Source organism: Bidens hawaiensis, unplaced genomic scaffold, assembly GCF_021521415.1.
Source record: "Bidens hawaiensis isolate Kalapana, Puna unplaced genomic scaffold, B.hawaiensis_p1.1 tig00025014_1, whole genome shotgun sequence".
Taxonomy (NCBI): Eukaryota; Viridiplantae; Streptophyta; class Magnoliopsida; order Asterales; family Asteraceae; genus Bidens; species Bidens hawaiensis.
The window spans coordinates 184,125-201,650 of NW_027493977.1; the positions used below are offsets into that span (position 1 = coordinate 184,125).

The 17,526-nt window shown below is 33.2% G+C and overlaps 2 protein-coding genes across 2 annotated transcripts; both read left to right on the plus strand.

The window, feature by feature from the left end:
- Positions 1–6,644: 6,644 nt before the first annotated feature.
- Positions 6,645–9,717, plus strand: LOC143570635 (uncharacterized). Its single transcript, XM_077056237.1, has 5 exons — positions 6,645–6,937; positions 7,022–7,119; positions 8,919–9,242; positions 9,328–9,382; positions 9,457–9,717. The coding sequence occupies exons 1-5, from the start codon at positions 6,672–6,674 to the stop codon at positions 9,530–9,532; spliced, it is 819 nt and encodes a 272-aa protein (XP_076912352.1). The 5' UTR covers positions 6,645–6,671; the 3' UTR covers positions 9,533–9,717.
- Positions 9,718–11,500: 1,783 nt separating this feature from the next.
- Positions 11,501–14,331, plus strand: LOC143570646 (E3 ubiquitin-protein ligase RGLG2-like). Its single transcript, XM_077056247.1, has 11 exons — positions 11,501–11,895; positions 12,262–12,346; positions 12,425–12,565; positions 12,653–12,766; positions 12,835–12,932; positions 13,017–13,096; positions 13,176–13,281; positions 13,362–13,489; positions 13,584–13,785; positions 13,890–13,946; positions 14,112–14,331. The coding sequence occupies exons 1-11, from the start codon at positions 11,536–11,538 to the stop codon at positions 14,190–14,192; spliced, it is 1,452 nt and encodes a 483-aa protein (XP_076912362.1). The 5' UTR covers positions 11,501–11,535; the 3' UTR covers positions 14,193–14,331.
- Positions 14,332–17,526: the final 3,195 nt, after the last annotated feature.

The following is a 17,526-nucleotide window of genomic DNA, read 5'->3' on the forward strand; positions in this document are numbered from 1 at the left end:
CCCGGGTGTGTGCTTTATTTAATTGATTGAATACTTGATTACTTGTTTGTCTATTATAAAACTCAATTTGTTTGCTAGTATGATCAGCAATTTGAATAGTTACTTCATAATGTTAGGAATCAGTTTCACTTTACACTGACCACATACTCTTCGTGGTTCGACACCCTACTTACCTTGACTAGCTTAAGGTGATTTGGACACTAATTTAATTGTTTTTGACTAGATAGCGACAGTCTAACATCAACCGGCGCCTACATGATTTGCTTGTTTTATGTTTTCACATGCATATTATCACGTTAGCCTAGTATATTTTACAAGTTTTGGTCACATAAAAAACAAATGAAGTATACATGTTTTAGAAGTTTGCTTAGTATATTTTATAAGTTTTGGTCATATAAACAATAAACAAGGCATATATGTTATTAAAAATTGGCTTAGTATATTTTATCACGTTTTGGTCACATAAACAAAAAATAAAGTGTTTAATTGCCCACATAATGCGGTTGCTCCTTACCCCCTTTCTGGCCACCAGATTGCTTCATTTTTGAATGGTGGTTTCTTATGCATTTGACCCAAATTCGCAGGTACGGGTCTTACCAAACCCGGGTAACCTTAAACGGGTTATAACATCTTATTTATTTATAAAACTTTTCATCATCAAACAATAATTTTCGCGGGCCATTGGTCTCACCAAACCCGGATAATTCTTAAACGGGTTATAACATCTCAATTATTTGTGAAACTTCTTAATCATCAAATGATAATTTTCACGGGTCATGGGCCCGGATGACTCTTAAACGGGTTATAAGACCTCATTTATTTGTGAAACTATTTCAACATCAAACCTTAATATAATTTCTCTAATCTACATATTCTCTGTCGCCGGTCTATCCTCACAATCACTGGTTTACTTATACTTACCACCCACCATTGTCAACCTTCCCTTCATGCATCAACCACCATCGTAACCTACATTAACTGCCCTTTTTTCAAAAGATATAACTATTTGTGTTCATGTTTGTTCGTTTTAAAAAAATCAACATATTCGTGTTCGTTTATGTTGGTTTGTTAAAAATATAAGAAACCTACACATCTCATTTGAAAGAGCTCTAACATTAAATAAATATAATTAACGTAACAAATTACTATATACGTATTATATTAAAACAAAACTACGTTAAAAAATAAAACAAATCATTACAAAATATAAAAATAACAAAACGATTAAAAATAAAAACCTAAATAAAACTCTGTAACACCAGGGGCTAAAACCCTATTAATAGTATATCTCATGACTGAATGAGGGATATCATCTATAATCTTAATATATATATATAAACGAAACCTTTAAAAAAACTCTCTGGTTGCTCCCTATATTCTCTCAAACCACCATAATACTTTATTTGTAAACGGATGCTTCTCATGCATTTGACCCGAATTCATGGGTATGGGTCTCTCACCAAACCCATATAGCCCTTAAATGGGTTATAACATCTCATTAAATTAAAAATTAATCCCGCCAAATATTTGATATGAAAATCCTATAAAATAGGGATATACTAAAAGGTAATATACGCTTTAAAAAAAAGAAAGATATTATTTATAATTAAGAAATAATTTTATAGTAAAAAAAATAAGTGGGTCATTGGTCTCAACAAACTTAGATAGCTTTTAAACTGGGTTATAACATCTCATTTATTTTTGAAACCCTTTCATCATCATATCTTAAATATATATATATAACGAAACCTTTAAAAGCTATTTGTTTACTCCCTTTATCCTCTCAAACCACTAGATTGTTTTATTTGTTAATGGAGGTTTCTCATGTATTTGACTCGAATTCACGGGTATGGGTCTCACCAAGCCCAGATAACCCTTAAACGGGTTATAACATGTAACACCCCGGCTTAAGCGGAAACGCCCGAGTGTGACGTACAGATTGCTCAAACACACGTGGCACTACTAAGTGACCATAATAACATTAATACATTTAATAAGCCAAGTAACACAAGTTCGAAAGTAACAATACAAGTTCAACTAAAACATAACCATAACAATAGTTCTTTTATTGAAATACCCTAAGTAATATAAGTGTCTTCAATACTTCAACCTCTAATCACGGTACCTGTAACATATGTATAAAATATGGTCAGCTATAAATATAGCTGGTGAGTTTCCACAGTTTAAATACGTACATAAAAACCATACAATTCATAAACATGTGATAAACGAGCAAGTAAGTCCTTTCCAGTTGGTACAACCAACGTACTTGGATAATCGCGCAAGTAAGGTCCTTTCCAATTGGTAACAACCAACGTACTTGGATAATGAGGCTTTTTTCACTCGATACAAATGGACCGGAGTGCAAAGGGGGGCGTATGATCATACTTAATGAGGCTTCCCAATCGTGCAAGTAATATTCGTGCAAGTAATACAAGTAACACACAAGTCCATATACGAATTGTAGTTTTGTAATAGAAGAAATAATACTTGAATTTTTATAAGGATACATATACTACCCTAAAACATTAAAACATTAAAAAGGGTGGTGAAAAACTCACCTTATGAATAAGGTAATAAAAGAAGCTTGAAAACGTTGAAGAATGCAACAACCGAACACGTCACAAAAGCCGAAGCGTGTGATCAATAACTAAAATAGATAAAAATAAGACTCAATCGATAACCTTTATTGAATATTTCATGTTATTTTGTATTCTTCAATTATAATATTAACATTTAAGTTTTAAGGGAAATTTGGTTAATAATATGATTTAAGTATTTTAATCGGCGAGAAAACAAAGTTTATATGTTCAAAAAGCTTGAACTATTGGTTATAAGTTATAATTATAATTATTACGTTGACTAAACGATTTCAAGGAATTTAAAGTTTACCTTACGTTTATTAAACGATTTTTAGTTACGGTTTACGAAAACGAAAAACTCGGTTTTTAAGTGTGAAATTGTGAGGTATATTTTATAGTTAATTTACATAATTTTTATTTAATTTAAAAAGGTTTTTATAAATTTATTTTGATTTTTAAATGATTAAAATGATTTAATAATCATTAATAAGCTGAATTAAAAAGAATATATAAAAGTGGGTGTCTGACCCGGGTTTCGAACCCGGGTCTCGATGTTATAAGGTCACTGTGCAGCCAGTTGCTCTAAGCTTCATATTCGTTTGGAAAACAGTTTTGAATACATATATATATATATATATTAACATGTTTTAATGGTTTTAATTGATAATAATAATAATATAAACATGTTAAAAAAAATGATGAGACGACGCGAGACCCGGGTTCCGGGTCTCTTGGTTACAAACACCACAGACTAACCAGTTGAGCTATCATACATTATCAGTTTCATATGAAAATCATTATTTATAAACAGAATTGTGGGTTCATCTTCTCCATTTCAAGAACATAAACCCTAAAAATTCAATTCTCAGTTTCTGTTCATTGATTGTTGAAATTACTTTAGGGTTTTGTTTGTTGGATCAAAACTAACAGAATGTGTATAAAATTTACCTTAAATGATGTTGTTTTGGTCGAAACCCAGTTACCGGAAAATAAAGTATAGAAATCTCCCAATTACAGACAAATCTGTGTATTAGGGGGGGGGGGGTTGAGAAGTGTGAGCGAGTTGTGACGAAGGTTTGGGTTCTATTTATACAACTAATCGAAGCGTATAAGCGTCAATGCATTAATGTGATTTACTCGGATTTTCCGGCCTTCATTACGGGATTCATTTAACGATTATGGTATAATTGACTTGTTACTTATCGTATAATATTGACGTCCGATTGTTTTTATATAATTTAATTTGTTTTGAAAACGCGTTTAGGGGTGTATGGCTACCTCTGGCGCCGGATTCCGGCCACCGGAGGTTTGCCGGAAAAACGGGGAAGACAGTGGGGGTGGGTTGAGATTGTTTTATTTATTATATTATATTTTGAACATTTTACACTTTAAACCCTAAAGTTTCATGATCTTTTAAGTTGAAAATTAATATTTAAATTTTCATTTCTAACCTTAAACTTTATAATTTAAATTATATACTTTTCGGTTTTGGATTATTTACGTGTTTTAAGCGGGTTATCGATAAGCCTCGAGTAATAAATGAACGAACGTTTGAACATAAATGTCGGGAATACTTTATTAATAATCAATAATACATCGAAACGACCCATCGGGTCGAGTTTACAAATACAAATACGAATCGAAATTTGACGAATGTCACATAACATCTCATAAAATTAAAAAATAATCTTACCAAATATTTGATATAAAAATCCTATAAAGTAAGGATATACTAAAAATTAATATCCGATTTAAAAAAAAATATATTATTTTTTTATAGCTAAGAAACAATTTATTGTAAAAAAAAAATAATAAGCGGTTCATGGGTCTCACAAAACCCAGATAGCTTTTAAACGTGCTATAACATCTCATTTATTTGTAAACCCTTTAATCATCAAACCCTAAATATATTATTAACTTTATTACAATAAATAAAATTAAAATCAATAAAATATACAAACATTAGAAACGAAAACTGTAAAACAACCCTCATAATACGGGGGATAAAACCTAGTATGTATATATAAATTATTTAAAAGTTTGCGTTACAAGTTTTGATCACATAAACAATAATTAAAGTATATCTATAATATATATAAACGAAACCCCTAAATCCTACGTGTCGCGATTTGGTCGCTTCCCCCTTTTATGGAAGCCACCAGATTGCTTGATTTTTAAATAGAGGTCTCTCATTGATTTAACCCAAATTCATGGGTATGGATCTTACCCAAACCAGATAGCTCTTAAACGGGTTATAACATCTCATTAAATAAAAAATTAATCTTATAAATTATTTGATATGAAAATCCTATAAAATAGGGATATTAATATCCAATTTAAAAAGAAAAAGATATTATTTATAATTAATAAACAATTTTATAGTAAAAAACATAAGGTGGTCATGGGTCACCAAATCCATATAGCTTTTAAACGGCTTATAACACATCATTTATTTATGAAACCCTTTAATCATCAAACCCTAAATATATTATTAACTTTCTTACAATAAAGAAAATTAAAATCCAAAACATAAATATTAAAAAACGAAAAATGTAAAACAACCATTCCCTCAAGCCATCAGATTGCTTTATTTGTAAATGAAGGTTTTTCACACATTTGACCCGAATTCACGGGTAAAGGTCTCACCAAACCCAAATAGCTCTTAAATGAGTTATAACATCTCATTATATTAAAAATTAATCTCATAAAATATTTATAATTAAGAAACAATTTTATAGTAAAGAAAATAAACGGGTAATGGTATCACCAAACCCAGATAGCTTTTAAACCGGATTATAAGATATCATTTATTTATGAAACCATTTTATCATCAAACCTTAAGTATATTAATTATTAACTTTCTTACAATAAATAAAATTAAAATCAAAATATACATATATAAATATTAAAAGCGAATAATATAAAATAACCCCCATAATACGGTGGATAAAATCTAGTTTTGTTATATAGAAGTTTGCTTAGTATACTTTTACAAGTTTTGGTAACGTAAACAATACGAACAATAAATAAATAAAGTAGTTGCGTTATTTAGAGTTTGTTTAAATTTAATGAATAGAGAACGATCAATTTGTAAAATTTGGATTTAAGAGATTTTTTTCTTTGTTTAGAAGGACGACAGTGTATATGATATGATCGTGTGGTTTCAAATTTGCTTGCGTGCTAACCCGGTTTGGAACCCCTAGAGACTTTCTCCCGAAGGGCGTAACCTCTGGTTTCTGCGTCTTTCTCGCGTCTTCAGGGAACCTTATCCCATGATGCCACTTGACACTAGCTAGCAATTGGGTACCTGTTTAAGACACGATAAGACCTGTTAATAAAAAAGCGTGGTATGTGACTTTTTTATTTATCTTAAGTAATTTAAATTAGTAGACAAGACTCCATCATTTCCCTTATTGGTACATGAAACTAAAAACTGTCTAATGGTCACGACATATAAAGTAGTTAAACAAATCGTATTCATTCTTGATACTTGTGTTAAGCGCATCGTTTCTAACATGCTAAGACACAAATTGCCAGACTACTATCCAGTTGCGCTGCCACAAGATTCGAGATCCTCCGGTGTAACGCAGGCAAGATAAAAGTAGTCATAAAACCTCTGTTTTAGCTTGGATTCGAAACGACGACCCCCTAAAAGAAGCCTAACTCTTATCTTCATTGTCATAACCAATAAGGTTTTTTTAACCAGTCATAGAATTTTTTAGGGATGTGATCTTCATGCACCACCCTCATGGTCTCATACGGGTCGTATATGCTACACACGATTGATAAGTGTATGAAGGAGACAAACTTTTGCAGCCTATACGATCCATATAGCTCTATACAAATCGTATAAGTCTTCGATAGCTTGTATAAACATGATACAAGCGAACACAGATCAGGGTCTGTATGACGAAAAGTGGTGTGAGTATTATGCCTTTTTTATTTGTTTTTGTCATTGTAAACTAGTAATTCAAAACGCATACATTTGTGTAGTGATATTTGGGCGTGCTTGACCTAGAAAACAACAGTCTCGTCTCCTCCGCAATCAACCATTATCTCAAACTCAAAGAGAGCTTCGTGGACAGATTCATGGGGAAAAAGAAGAACAACGAAACCACGCAGCCGCCACAAACCGAAAACCAACAACCAATTGAAGGTAAATTCTTGTTAGGCAAACCCAAGTTCAAGAAGCTCGAAAACGGCCGCTACAAATGCGTCCAAACCGGACACGAGTTGCCCGGCGATGCAAGGGAATCATACGCACAAACCAAGCACTGTCGCCTCGGACTCATAGATGCCGCCTTGGCTCGTAATAAGCCTCCACTCAATATGTTCAACCAAGACCCTCTTTGCCGGTACGGTTACTTCCCCGGTAACAGTAAAATTAAGTTTTATTTTAGGGTTTACAAATTCAATATCATTTTTTTTTGTAATTTCAGTTCTAAGTTAATTTGCAAGCTGACCGGACATACTGTGAACAAAACTGAGGAGCATATATGGAAGCATATCAATGGGAGACGTTTCCTCAGCTTGCTAGGTTTGTTTATGCTTTCATTTGTTATGAAATGTTATTATGCAAATCCTTCTTACTGATTACTTGTTTGTTGTGTGATAATTAGGTTCTAAGCGGTGTAAATCGTGTCGCTAAATACTTTTTCGTGTTGTGTCGAATCTTTCTTAAATTTGTGTTGTGTTCGTGTAGACCTGTTTTATGTAATACTTAGTGACTTGTTAACAATTTAGAGAACTAATTACTTCGATTGCTATGCCACTTTTGTGTGTTAACTTTAGCTTCAGGCTAAGAATCCTACATTTTGGATTTTACTTTGCATGTGATCAGTCTTTTGCTTGTATGTCTATCTGGATCGTATGATGTCATATGTGCTTGTATTCTACTATGTCACTTTATCACTGTATGTCAAGTTATTGGTACATTTGTGTTTCTATGTTGTTTGCTTTGGGTTCGGGGTCTCTTTGGAAGCGGCCTCTCATGGGTAGAGGTAAGGTTTGCCTACATCACACCTTCCCCAGACCCTGTCAATGGCTTTTGCGATTTGTGAGATTTGTTGGGTACGGTTGTTACTTGTTGGTTAATTTCAGTTAGCAAACTTGTGTATATATATTTAGCTCGAGATTAGAATAAGCCAATGGAGAATGAGCGGTTATAACTAATAAATAAAATTTTTGAAAGTGAAGAGTAGATAAAAAGATTCAAAAGGGAAATTAATTTCACATTTAAAAGTTAATAGTTATATGAAAACTTAAAAATTAAATTATTTCTTTTAGTTTTTAGTTTTTAGTTTTTACACATTACACCTCTCAAGTCAAAATATAATTTTTTTAAAAAACTCTAATACTGGTTAACAGGTCGTGTTCGGGTTGACTCATTTTTTAAATGAGTCTTGTTTAGTTTGACTGATTTTTTGAACAGGTCTTGTTCAGTTGACCTGTTTGCTATGCTATCAATTTCGGTGGCGGTTATCGGACATCCAATAAAATATCGGTCGAAATATTGGTTTTGATGAAATCGGCGATGTTTACCGATATTTGACTACCGCTATATCGGTCTTATCACCGAGTTTATCGGTTGAAAAATTTTTGGCCCAGATATGACCAGTTTTACTACCCCAAGTCCATACCTGTTAAATTGTTTGGCACAGAGCCCATATCCAGTAAATTTAACCCTAAAACCTATCGCATTTGATGAATGAACGAGTGAGCAATGGCTTCATAGAGTTGAAGTGGACGATCTTGAAGAACATTGGATGGCTTGGTTGATGTGAAATTATGAACTCAGAGGAAGATTTCGTGGCTTACAATTAGATCATGTTTTAAATAAAAGTATTGATACATTTGGGTTTTGACTTTTGATTTTGCTATTAATAATTTAATATTAGATAAGTTTTAGTGTTTTATATTTTATTTTTTTCGCATGATATTAAAGTTACCGCTATCCCATCGTGATAACCGATATTTTAAATATCGGTCCTTGACCACTATCGCTATTTTTCCACATTAACTGCATAGCCTGTTTAAGAAAATGGGTCTTGTCTGACTGTCAGCCAACCCAAAACCTGTTTTTTTCTCAGGTTGTGTTTCGGGTCTTGTCAGGAATTACCGCCTAGTGATAACTCATCTGTTTGGCTATCATAATCCATAGACCATTAGTTACATGACTAAATCATCTTTAGCGTTTGCTAAATTTCAAACTAAAGAGTTTAAAAACTATCATAGTGTTATTGTTTGAACCTATTCATGAGGATTATAAATATTCCTCCACCATGTTTTCTCTCATTCCTGCAATTCTCATTAGATTGTGCATATGCCTGATAACAGAGAAAGAGGAAGCTGAAGCTGGAAAAGAATCATCAAACGTTTTGGTGGAAGAAGGCGGCGAGCAGAAACCAGAGAAGTCTTCGAAGAGCAAAGAAGAAGGTAAGAAGAAAAAGAAAGACAAGAAGAAAAAAGAAAAGGAGATTGATGTTAGTAAGGTGATATCCGAAGTAAGGAATCCAGAAGAACAGGATAGTGATGCAGAGGAAGAAGAGTTCTGGATGCCTCCGGTAGGAGATCGTTGGGACTTTGATAACGGGAAAGATCGATGGGGTTCTGATTTAGATTCAGATACAGATCCTGAAAAAGATGATGCAGATGAAACAGGTATATATATACAGTTCAAATATTTATAATTTTGGTTGCAAGCGATCTGAACATACTTAACTGTGGTCAATGTGCTTATATCCAGATGCTGCTGGTGCTGACGAGGAAGAGAGTAACGAGACACGGGAGCTTTCTAATAGGTATATGTTTGTTTTTTTCTACCTTCTGATTTTTTATAATTTTTTCTGATATAAGATTGTGATATTTCTTGTAGGACAAAGAGAATGTCGATAGAAATCGAACCGAGTGAATTGGCATCAAAGAAGAAGAAAAAGACCCAATCCACATGATATATCTATCCCCTATGATCTCGAGTTTGCTTGTGTTTTACTTTGAACTTATCATTACTTTTTTCGTTGATGAATTTGATTGTTTGTAATCAACTGGTCACACATGTTCCATGAGGGATATGCAAAAGTTTTGTATTAATTGTTTGTTCATCTAGAAACTTATTGCTGATGATCCAATTCACATTAAGATTCTGCATCAGGTTTTTCAAGGTTTTAGTCATCTGAAAAAGAAATTCAAGAATTTTGGTAAAGGCAGTGATTCTATTGGTTTATGGCTATTAGGCAGGTCAATCATGGTTGGATTGACATGGACATCGAATCTCTTTATAAATGTTTGATCGTCTTATTTTCATGTTGTGTCCTCAACAAGATTAACAAATAAAGTAGGTAGAAAAGAAGAAATTACCAAGTCAATCATGTTGACCATTGACGTTGACAAAATGACTGAAACATGGATATTTTATATAGCAAAGTGTTGATATTTTCTATTTTATCTTCTAATAAAAACAACAAAAGCAGCAAAGATGATAAAAGTTATTTATAAATTTAGTTATATAAAGTTTAATAAATTCAATTTTTTAAAAAGTTATTAAATAAATTTTGTTACAAAAAGTTAGTTTGTTTCGGTAAGTTGTTTTTAGTATACTTACATTAATAGAACTAATTATATTTAAACACAAATTACTGGTTTTAATTAATTATTATTTAAGTAAAGACGAGGCTCACATTCTTTCGTAACATTGTAGTTTGCAGAGGTCATTTCTTAGATACCTCGCTTCCCTAACAGATGCTACATTCATTTGTGGTCTCGAGGGCCTAATATCGGGTGCTTCAGGACTCTACATCTTACGTGACAGTGGCATACATGTATGGTATGGATTCTGATTAGGTTTATGCTTTGACATGCCCTTGTGATACAATTCCAATCTTTGCGATTCTGTTATGTTTGTGTTTTGCTTGTCTTTTTGTATAAGCGGTATGGATTCTGATTATGTTTGTGTTTTGGTTCACTAACCCTTTTGTTTAAGTGGAGAAGCCAAATCAGTTGGGCTGCGCAACTAAGCATGGAGTTAAAGACCGGAAGAATACGTTTTAATTTATAACCTCTATTTTACACTTTCTAAAAAGTAACATTTAGAAAAATTGCATACTTGACAAAATAAAACAAAAGGTAAAAATAAATTAAATAGTATTTTAATGATACATGAAAAATCATGTCAATAAAATATTCATACACCTTCACATGTTACAATTCAAAAGCTACCCATTGTAAAAAGACAGAAGCAAATCCTCCTCAGTGCTGCCACGTCATCTCCGGTTACCCACACTCAAACTCCACCTAACACATTACTTTCGCACCGAGCCCGAATCACCAAAATCCCAATCAATAATAACAAATCCTTTGCTAACGGAAAATAATAATAATAATAATAATAATAATAATAATAATAATAATAATTAGTCTTCTGGATTTAAGATTCAGCAATCTGTCAGTTTCATATTATATTACTTTACAAGATCCAATCAGGTTCGGTCGTCTCTTTGAATCATCCTCTAGATTCATTACAATTACACATCGACTCTCGTGATCTGAATATTATGCTTAATTTGTCAATCACTGATTTCGAATCAAAGTTTAATTTCACTTTTGCTATTTCATGATGCTAAGTAATTTACTAGTCGTGCCGCCGCCGTATGTTGACGAACTTTTATGAGTTTGCTGATTTACTTTTTTTTTTTTTATAATTCAAATATTTTAGTTGCTATATGATATACATGATGATTAAGTAACGTAACCGTCAATCAATCTAACGTCCGTGAAGCTTCTCGCGTAACCGCCTATCGATCACTTAATTTCCATGTTATTTCTCATTCTCATATTGTACTTTTTGCTACTATATTATGGTTTGATTTGATTATTTTGTTTTCAGTTATTTGAGTTTAATTTGATACAAGTTTACTTTACAGAGAAGATCAATTTGGATTAAACTAGTTCGATTCGGATGGGTGCCAATACTTCAAGGGAGGAGGATCCGAGTTATAATTCTGCATCCTATCGACCGACCACTTCGTCTTACTCTGGAAACCAGTACGGAAATAATCCCCAGCCTTCTTATTCGTATCCTCCACCGTCTCAATACGAGCAGAATTATCCGTCTCAGTATGAGCAAAATTATCCGGTGCAGGAGGCGTATCCTGCGTATCCACCAGGACACTATCCTGCACCTGCTGCATCGGCACCGGCACCAGTGGCTGCAACTCCAGCTCCGGCTCCAGCTTATGGCGGTCCACCAGCTAGACCGCAGAGTAAGTTTGACAGGAGGTATTCGACGATTGCGGATAGTTACAGGTCGTTGGAACAGGTACTTACAGTTTCTTGTAGTTTAATGATTTCTGAGCATTTTGATAATGATTTTTTAAATAATATATGGATCAGTTTCTGTATGGCAGTTTTATTATTCTTATCAGTGGAACTTGTGTTTAAAAGTGAATTTTGTTTGTGAATGTTTGGACATGTTCTTGTATACTTGACTCGTATCGTAGTATCGTGATAATTTTTTTTTAATGTAGTTAATTCCAAACTTTGGTAGTATTGTGTTGTATTTTAACAGGCACAAGTTCTATGTGATGGAATCTTGTGCTGTTTGCAGAATTGCACAATATATGCATTCATATAAGTTCTGTTTAGTTGTATAATATTTTACATGAGATATTATTTTTCTATGCAGGTGAGTGAGGCTCTTGCACGGGCCGGGCTCGAGTCGTCTAACCTTATTCTTGGGATTGACTTTACCAAGAGCAATGAGTGGACAGGTAAATCTGTAATTCTTTATTTTTTAATTACTTTACCAAAGTGGTTAATGCTATGCTACCCTTGCTTTTGGTGAATAGGTTCAAAATCATTTCACAGAAAAAGTTTACATCATCTTGGAGACGGTCAGAATCCTTATGAAATGGCGATATCCATTATTGGGAAAACCTTAGCAACTTTTGATGAAGATAATTTGATCCCCTGTTATGGATTTGGAGATGGTATAGTTTCATAAGCCAATGTTTTATTCTTTTATAAAAATATATGGTGTCGGAAAAATAAAATTTTTTTTTTTTGGTAAATGGCAGCATCCACACATGATCAAGATGTATTCAGTTTTTATCCAGAAGAGAGGTGTTGTAATGGATTTGAGGAAGTCTTGAGTAGGTACAGGGAGATATTACCACATCTAAAGCTTGCAGGTGTTTATATATTTTCTTACATTTTCTATATTACTTTTTGGGTGAATACTTATGTATTGTGACCACAGGCCCAACATCCTTCGCCCCTGTAATTGAAAAGGCTATGACAATTGTTGAAGAAAGTGGTGGACAATATCATGTGTTGGTTATCATTGCTGACGGTCAGGTAATATATTGTATCTCTCTTGTTCGAAGTTGAAATTTGCTTCTTTTAAATTGTATGAAATTCAATATTTTGTGAACTATATAGGTAACTAGAAGTGTGGATACTGCGCGTGGTCAATTGAGCCCACAAGAACAGAAAACTGTAGATGCCATAGTTCAAGCAAGGTGAGTTTCTGCAACTTTAATCAGTTTATAAATTTGTTCTTTATGGTTTCATGCTGACGTGGAATATTCTTTTGGACAGCAAGCTTCCATTGTCAATTGTATTAGTTGGAGTTGGTGATGGGCCGTGGGACACAATGAGGGAATTTGATGACAATATCCCTGCCCGCAGCTTTGACAATTTCCAGGTATGCAATAATTGCGAATTTCAGTATTATTCATATAGGAGGCAAATTCCACATATGTTCTCATGTTTTTTTTATGCTAGTTTGTGAATTTCACGGAGATCATGATGAAAAATGTGCCACCGATCCGAAAAGAGACAGAATTTGCTCTTGCAGCATTAATGGAAATTCCTACTCAGTATAAAGCAACGATTGAACTGAAATTACTCGGGTAATTTACTTGCGCTCATTTCAATATATCACCTGTGCTCTTTTGGTTTAATAGGTTTGACCCGACGTTGACCTTTTGTTTTTGAATCAAACAGTAGTCGCAAAGGAATTTCTCCCAAAAGGGTCGCACTTCCTCCTCCGGTTCATGTTGTACCCTCTTTTAGCAGCTCAAAACCATCTTTTTCAATCCCACAGCCATATGACCAAAACGCCCCTGTCACCGCTGTTCCTTATTATCCACCAACTAATGTAGAGCGCACTGCACCACCTATGCCAGCTTCAGCATATGAAAATCAGGTATACATTTTTTAGTTTATTATTTTTATACTTGATTTGTTTTATATATATTTTTTTTGAGAAATGAATAACGTTAGTTAATAATATCTTCTGTGACATTACAGCTATGCCCCGTTTGTCTAACCAACCAAAAGGATATGGCCTTCGGCTGTGGACATCAGGTATGCTTCATTCATTCAACATCAGGAAAATAATATATATAAATATATATATATATATATAATAAATTTAATACGGATGGTATTTTCTTTTACTCAAAAACCTCGAAAAGATGGCCTGTTCCTGGTTCTAATTTGACCTGTTTTGACCCGTTTGGTTTTTTCCAGACATGTCGTGATTGTGGACAAACACTCAAGTTGTGCCCGATTTGTAGGAGTACAATTGAGACCAGAATTAAGCTTTACTAAGGTTGGTTTGTTTATTTGATTTGGATAGTTTGATTTGATACGAGTTGAAGGTTTGGTTCGTGGTGATGTTCTTAAATTTGTAATAAGTTGTAAATTAATTAATATTTATATGTTTGTGCTCTTTCTTGAAAGCAAAATAAGTAAATAACTTGTTTGGGTTTGGGTGTGGGATAATTATATGTTATTTCATGGATATTTGAGGCCTCGCTCATGATATTTACTGCACGACTTGACTAATATACTGGGATGAAGAGAAACTGTTCACAATATATAGGCCGGTTTAATACGTATTACACAGATTAAATAAAGAAAACATTAACTAGTTGGTTATGAAGATTTAAGATTTGATTGAAATTACCTTATTTTTATTCATGCAACTCAAACTTTGTCTTTCATTAATTTGGGTTTTGACCGTCATCGATGATAACCAAACGATCCAAACTGCCATCTTTTATTCTATTGATGATGGATAATCGAACAATCGAATGGGTTAAGAAAATTTAAGCTTAAAATGGGTGAAGCTTCAGATATAATAATAATTCAAATAATAATAATAATAATAACTGTTATTATTATTATTTGATTTTGTGGTCTGTATGAATTACAATTACTATACTGCCCACCATTGCTGTGCATTGAATGCATGCTAACCAACAGCTGACAGCTTCATAAACCACCTCAACCCTACCACCAGCCCTTCGATCAGATGAAGCTACCACGTATTACTACTTATTCCTTCTCTCATTCACTACCGACTCCACCACATGGCTGCCACCGGATTTTCATACCAGAGGCTGAGAAACGAAGGCGACAATAAGGCAAGAATCCGATGGCCGTCGAGGTTGAAGATCAAGAAGAGATTGAAGATGAAGATTCCAAGCTTGATGAGGCGCAAAGCTCGGGTGGTTCTAGCGTCGTTGGCGAAGGTTTTGAAGAGGTTTAAGGACAGCCAGTCGCATTTCGGTGATCTGTTTGCTGGTAATTACTTGTTCTTGCAGGTCACTCCAACGCCTTTGAAGTCATCTTCACATACAGTTGTTAGTCGAGAGTCCGTCAAGAGGATTGAAGATAGTTTCTGCTAGGGTTTGTCGATTGATCCAAAAGTGTTTGCTGGCTGTTACTTCTTGTTCTTGCAAGTTCCTCTGATTTCAAAGAAATAAACTTTAAATACTTTTGAATTTTGTTTTACCTTTGGTGAACATCAAGTAGAATATTTTTAATATTGGAAGGCTCGTCTATAAGTTTAAGGTCATTTTAGATGCATCGTTTTAATGGTTTGGACGTATCATTATAATCGTTACAGTTCGTTCGTATTTCATATTTAGATAACTCTAACCTATTGCTATAATTGGTTTAAGCGAATTGTTATAGGTGGTTTAGATGTTGCAATCGGTTAGGTGTACCAGTGTAAATAGTTTACACGCATGGTTATAAGTCTATAACTTATAATCGACAATGTGACAACCGATATAGTAATCCTATACTATACAAGAGATGCTAAAATTTTGGATTTGATAGGTAATTTTTATTTATTGAATGTATTGAGATTTTTAAGAAATAATTGATGTTTTGAACAAAAATTACTAAGAATAATTTCGTGATCAAATTCGTTATGTGAGGTAGTGTGCTTGTAAGTTGTAACATAGTGGATAATCAAAGTAAAATTACACGAGTAGTTACAAGGAAAGCCCTTGATCAATTCAGGATCTCCGGCATAAAAAATCGGGAGGCGATTAAAAGTCAACCTGCATTAGAAGTATTATTAATTGAAAACGAAGTGCAATTCGAGAGCAGTATTATTAATTGAAAACGAAGTGCAACTCGAGAGCAGTCGATGATTGTAGCTAAGGTTACAGAATGTGTGTTTCGAGTACATGAAGTGTTCTTTACTATCAATCTATGCCTCATTATATAACAAAACGAAAATAGCTAATATCCGGTTCTATTCTTGGTCAATACTCCTAGCCATTGTAACTGTTCTACATGTGAATCATCTCAATCAGCTAGCGAGTAATAAGTGTAGATTAAGCCCATAGTTGTTACCAGTGTTGACAAGTCAAGAACAAAAGAGAAATATCAGTTAACTGTTGATAGTATTCTTGATTACGTATTCTGCCGATATTAAGGATACTACCACGTCTCAAAAACCTGCGATGTAAGTTTAACCCCTAACAATTGAGTTTTAAAGAATTAGTATAACTACATTTTAATTAAAATTCTAAAATTAAGGTTGCTTGCTTTTTTTTTCCCCACCATTTGTGACTTTCTTCACCCCAATCTTAAAATATTGAAATAGTAACTGGTTATCAGTTCTATATTTTTCTCGTAAAAAATTTAGTTAGTATTAATTAATGGTGATTTTAAATTGCATAGTCAAACATAAATTGCATTTATTATTTTAACCAAACATAATAATCCATAACTACTACTATTATTACCGTAATTATTTATTACTATTTTATAAAAAACAAATTGGTGTAAAAACACTTTTAATTAGAGGGCATTTAAGCCCATGACCTAGTGGTATGGTGTACCTCTTCAGAAACGAGATGTTGGGTTCAAATCCTGGCAAGTACAAAGCTATGAGGATTTTAGCGGATAAAAACTTGTTGCTAAAAAAATAAAATAAAAGTTAGGCCAATGATATGTTAGTGTGTCAACTGATGCCGCCTCCTCTAGAAGTCGGGGTTCTAGCTTCACTATGAATTATGAAATATAAATCTTCTCATTAAACTATATAAAATATAAATATTAAAATAAGTTAACGCAATTTTATTAATATTAAAATAACCACACACAATTATTAGACATCAAATCATAGTGTGTTATAAGGGTAATTGAGAGATATTGAGAAATGTCGAATGATGTTATCTCGTTTTCTTCTTCAAATTAACCTTCATTTCATCTTGTTTTCATCTTCAAATTCCCACATCTTCTATTGACATGTTTAGATAACAAAAGTAATTGAAAGATATTGAGAATTGACATGTTTAGATAACAAAAGTAATTGAAAGATATTGAGAAATGTCGAATGTTGTTATCTAGTGTCAAACTAAATGGGTTTATAAGGAGCCAAACTAAGTTGTTGTAGTGTCACTAATGTTACATAAAGGAGTAAACTTTGACATATTGTGAGTTAGTTGATAACATATATACGTAGTTAGTATTTGGAAAAGTTGTGACCATTATCCGTAGTTAAACTCATATTCGAGTCTATAACTTCTGGCTTCTGGGTATTACAAAATACAAGTAGTATCACAATAATATGTGCAACATCACAACAGTATGGGACGTATTAATGGTTATAATAATTATATAACTTAAAAGAAGAAAA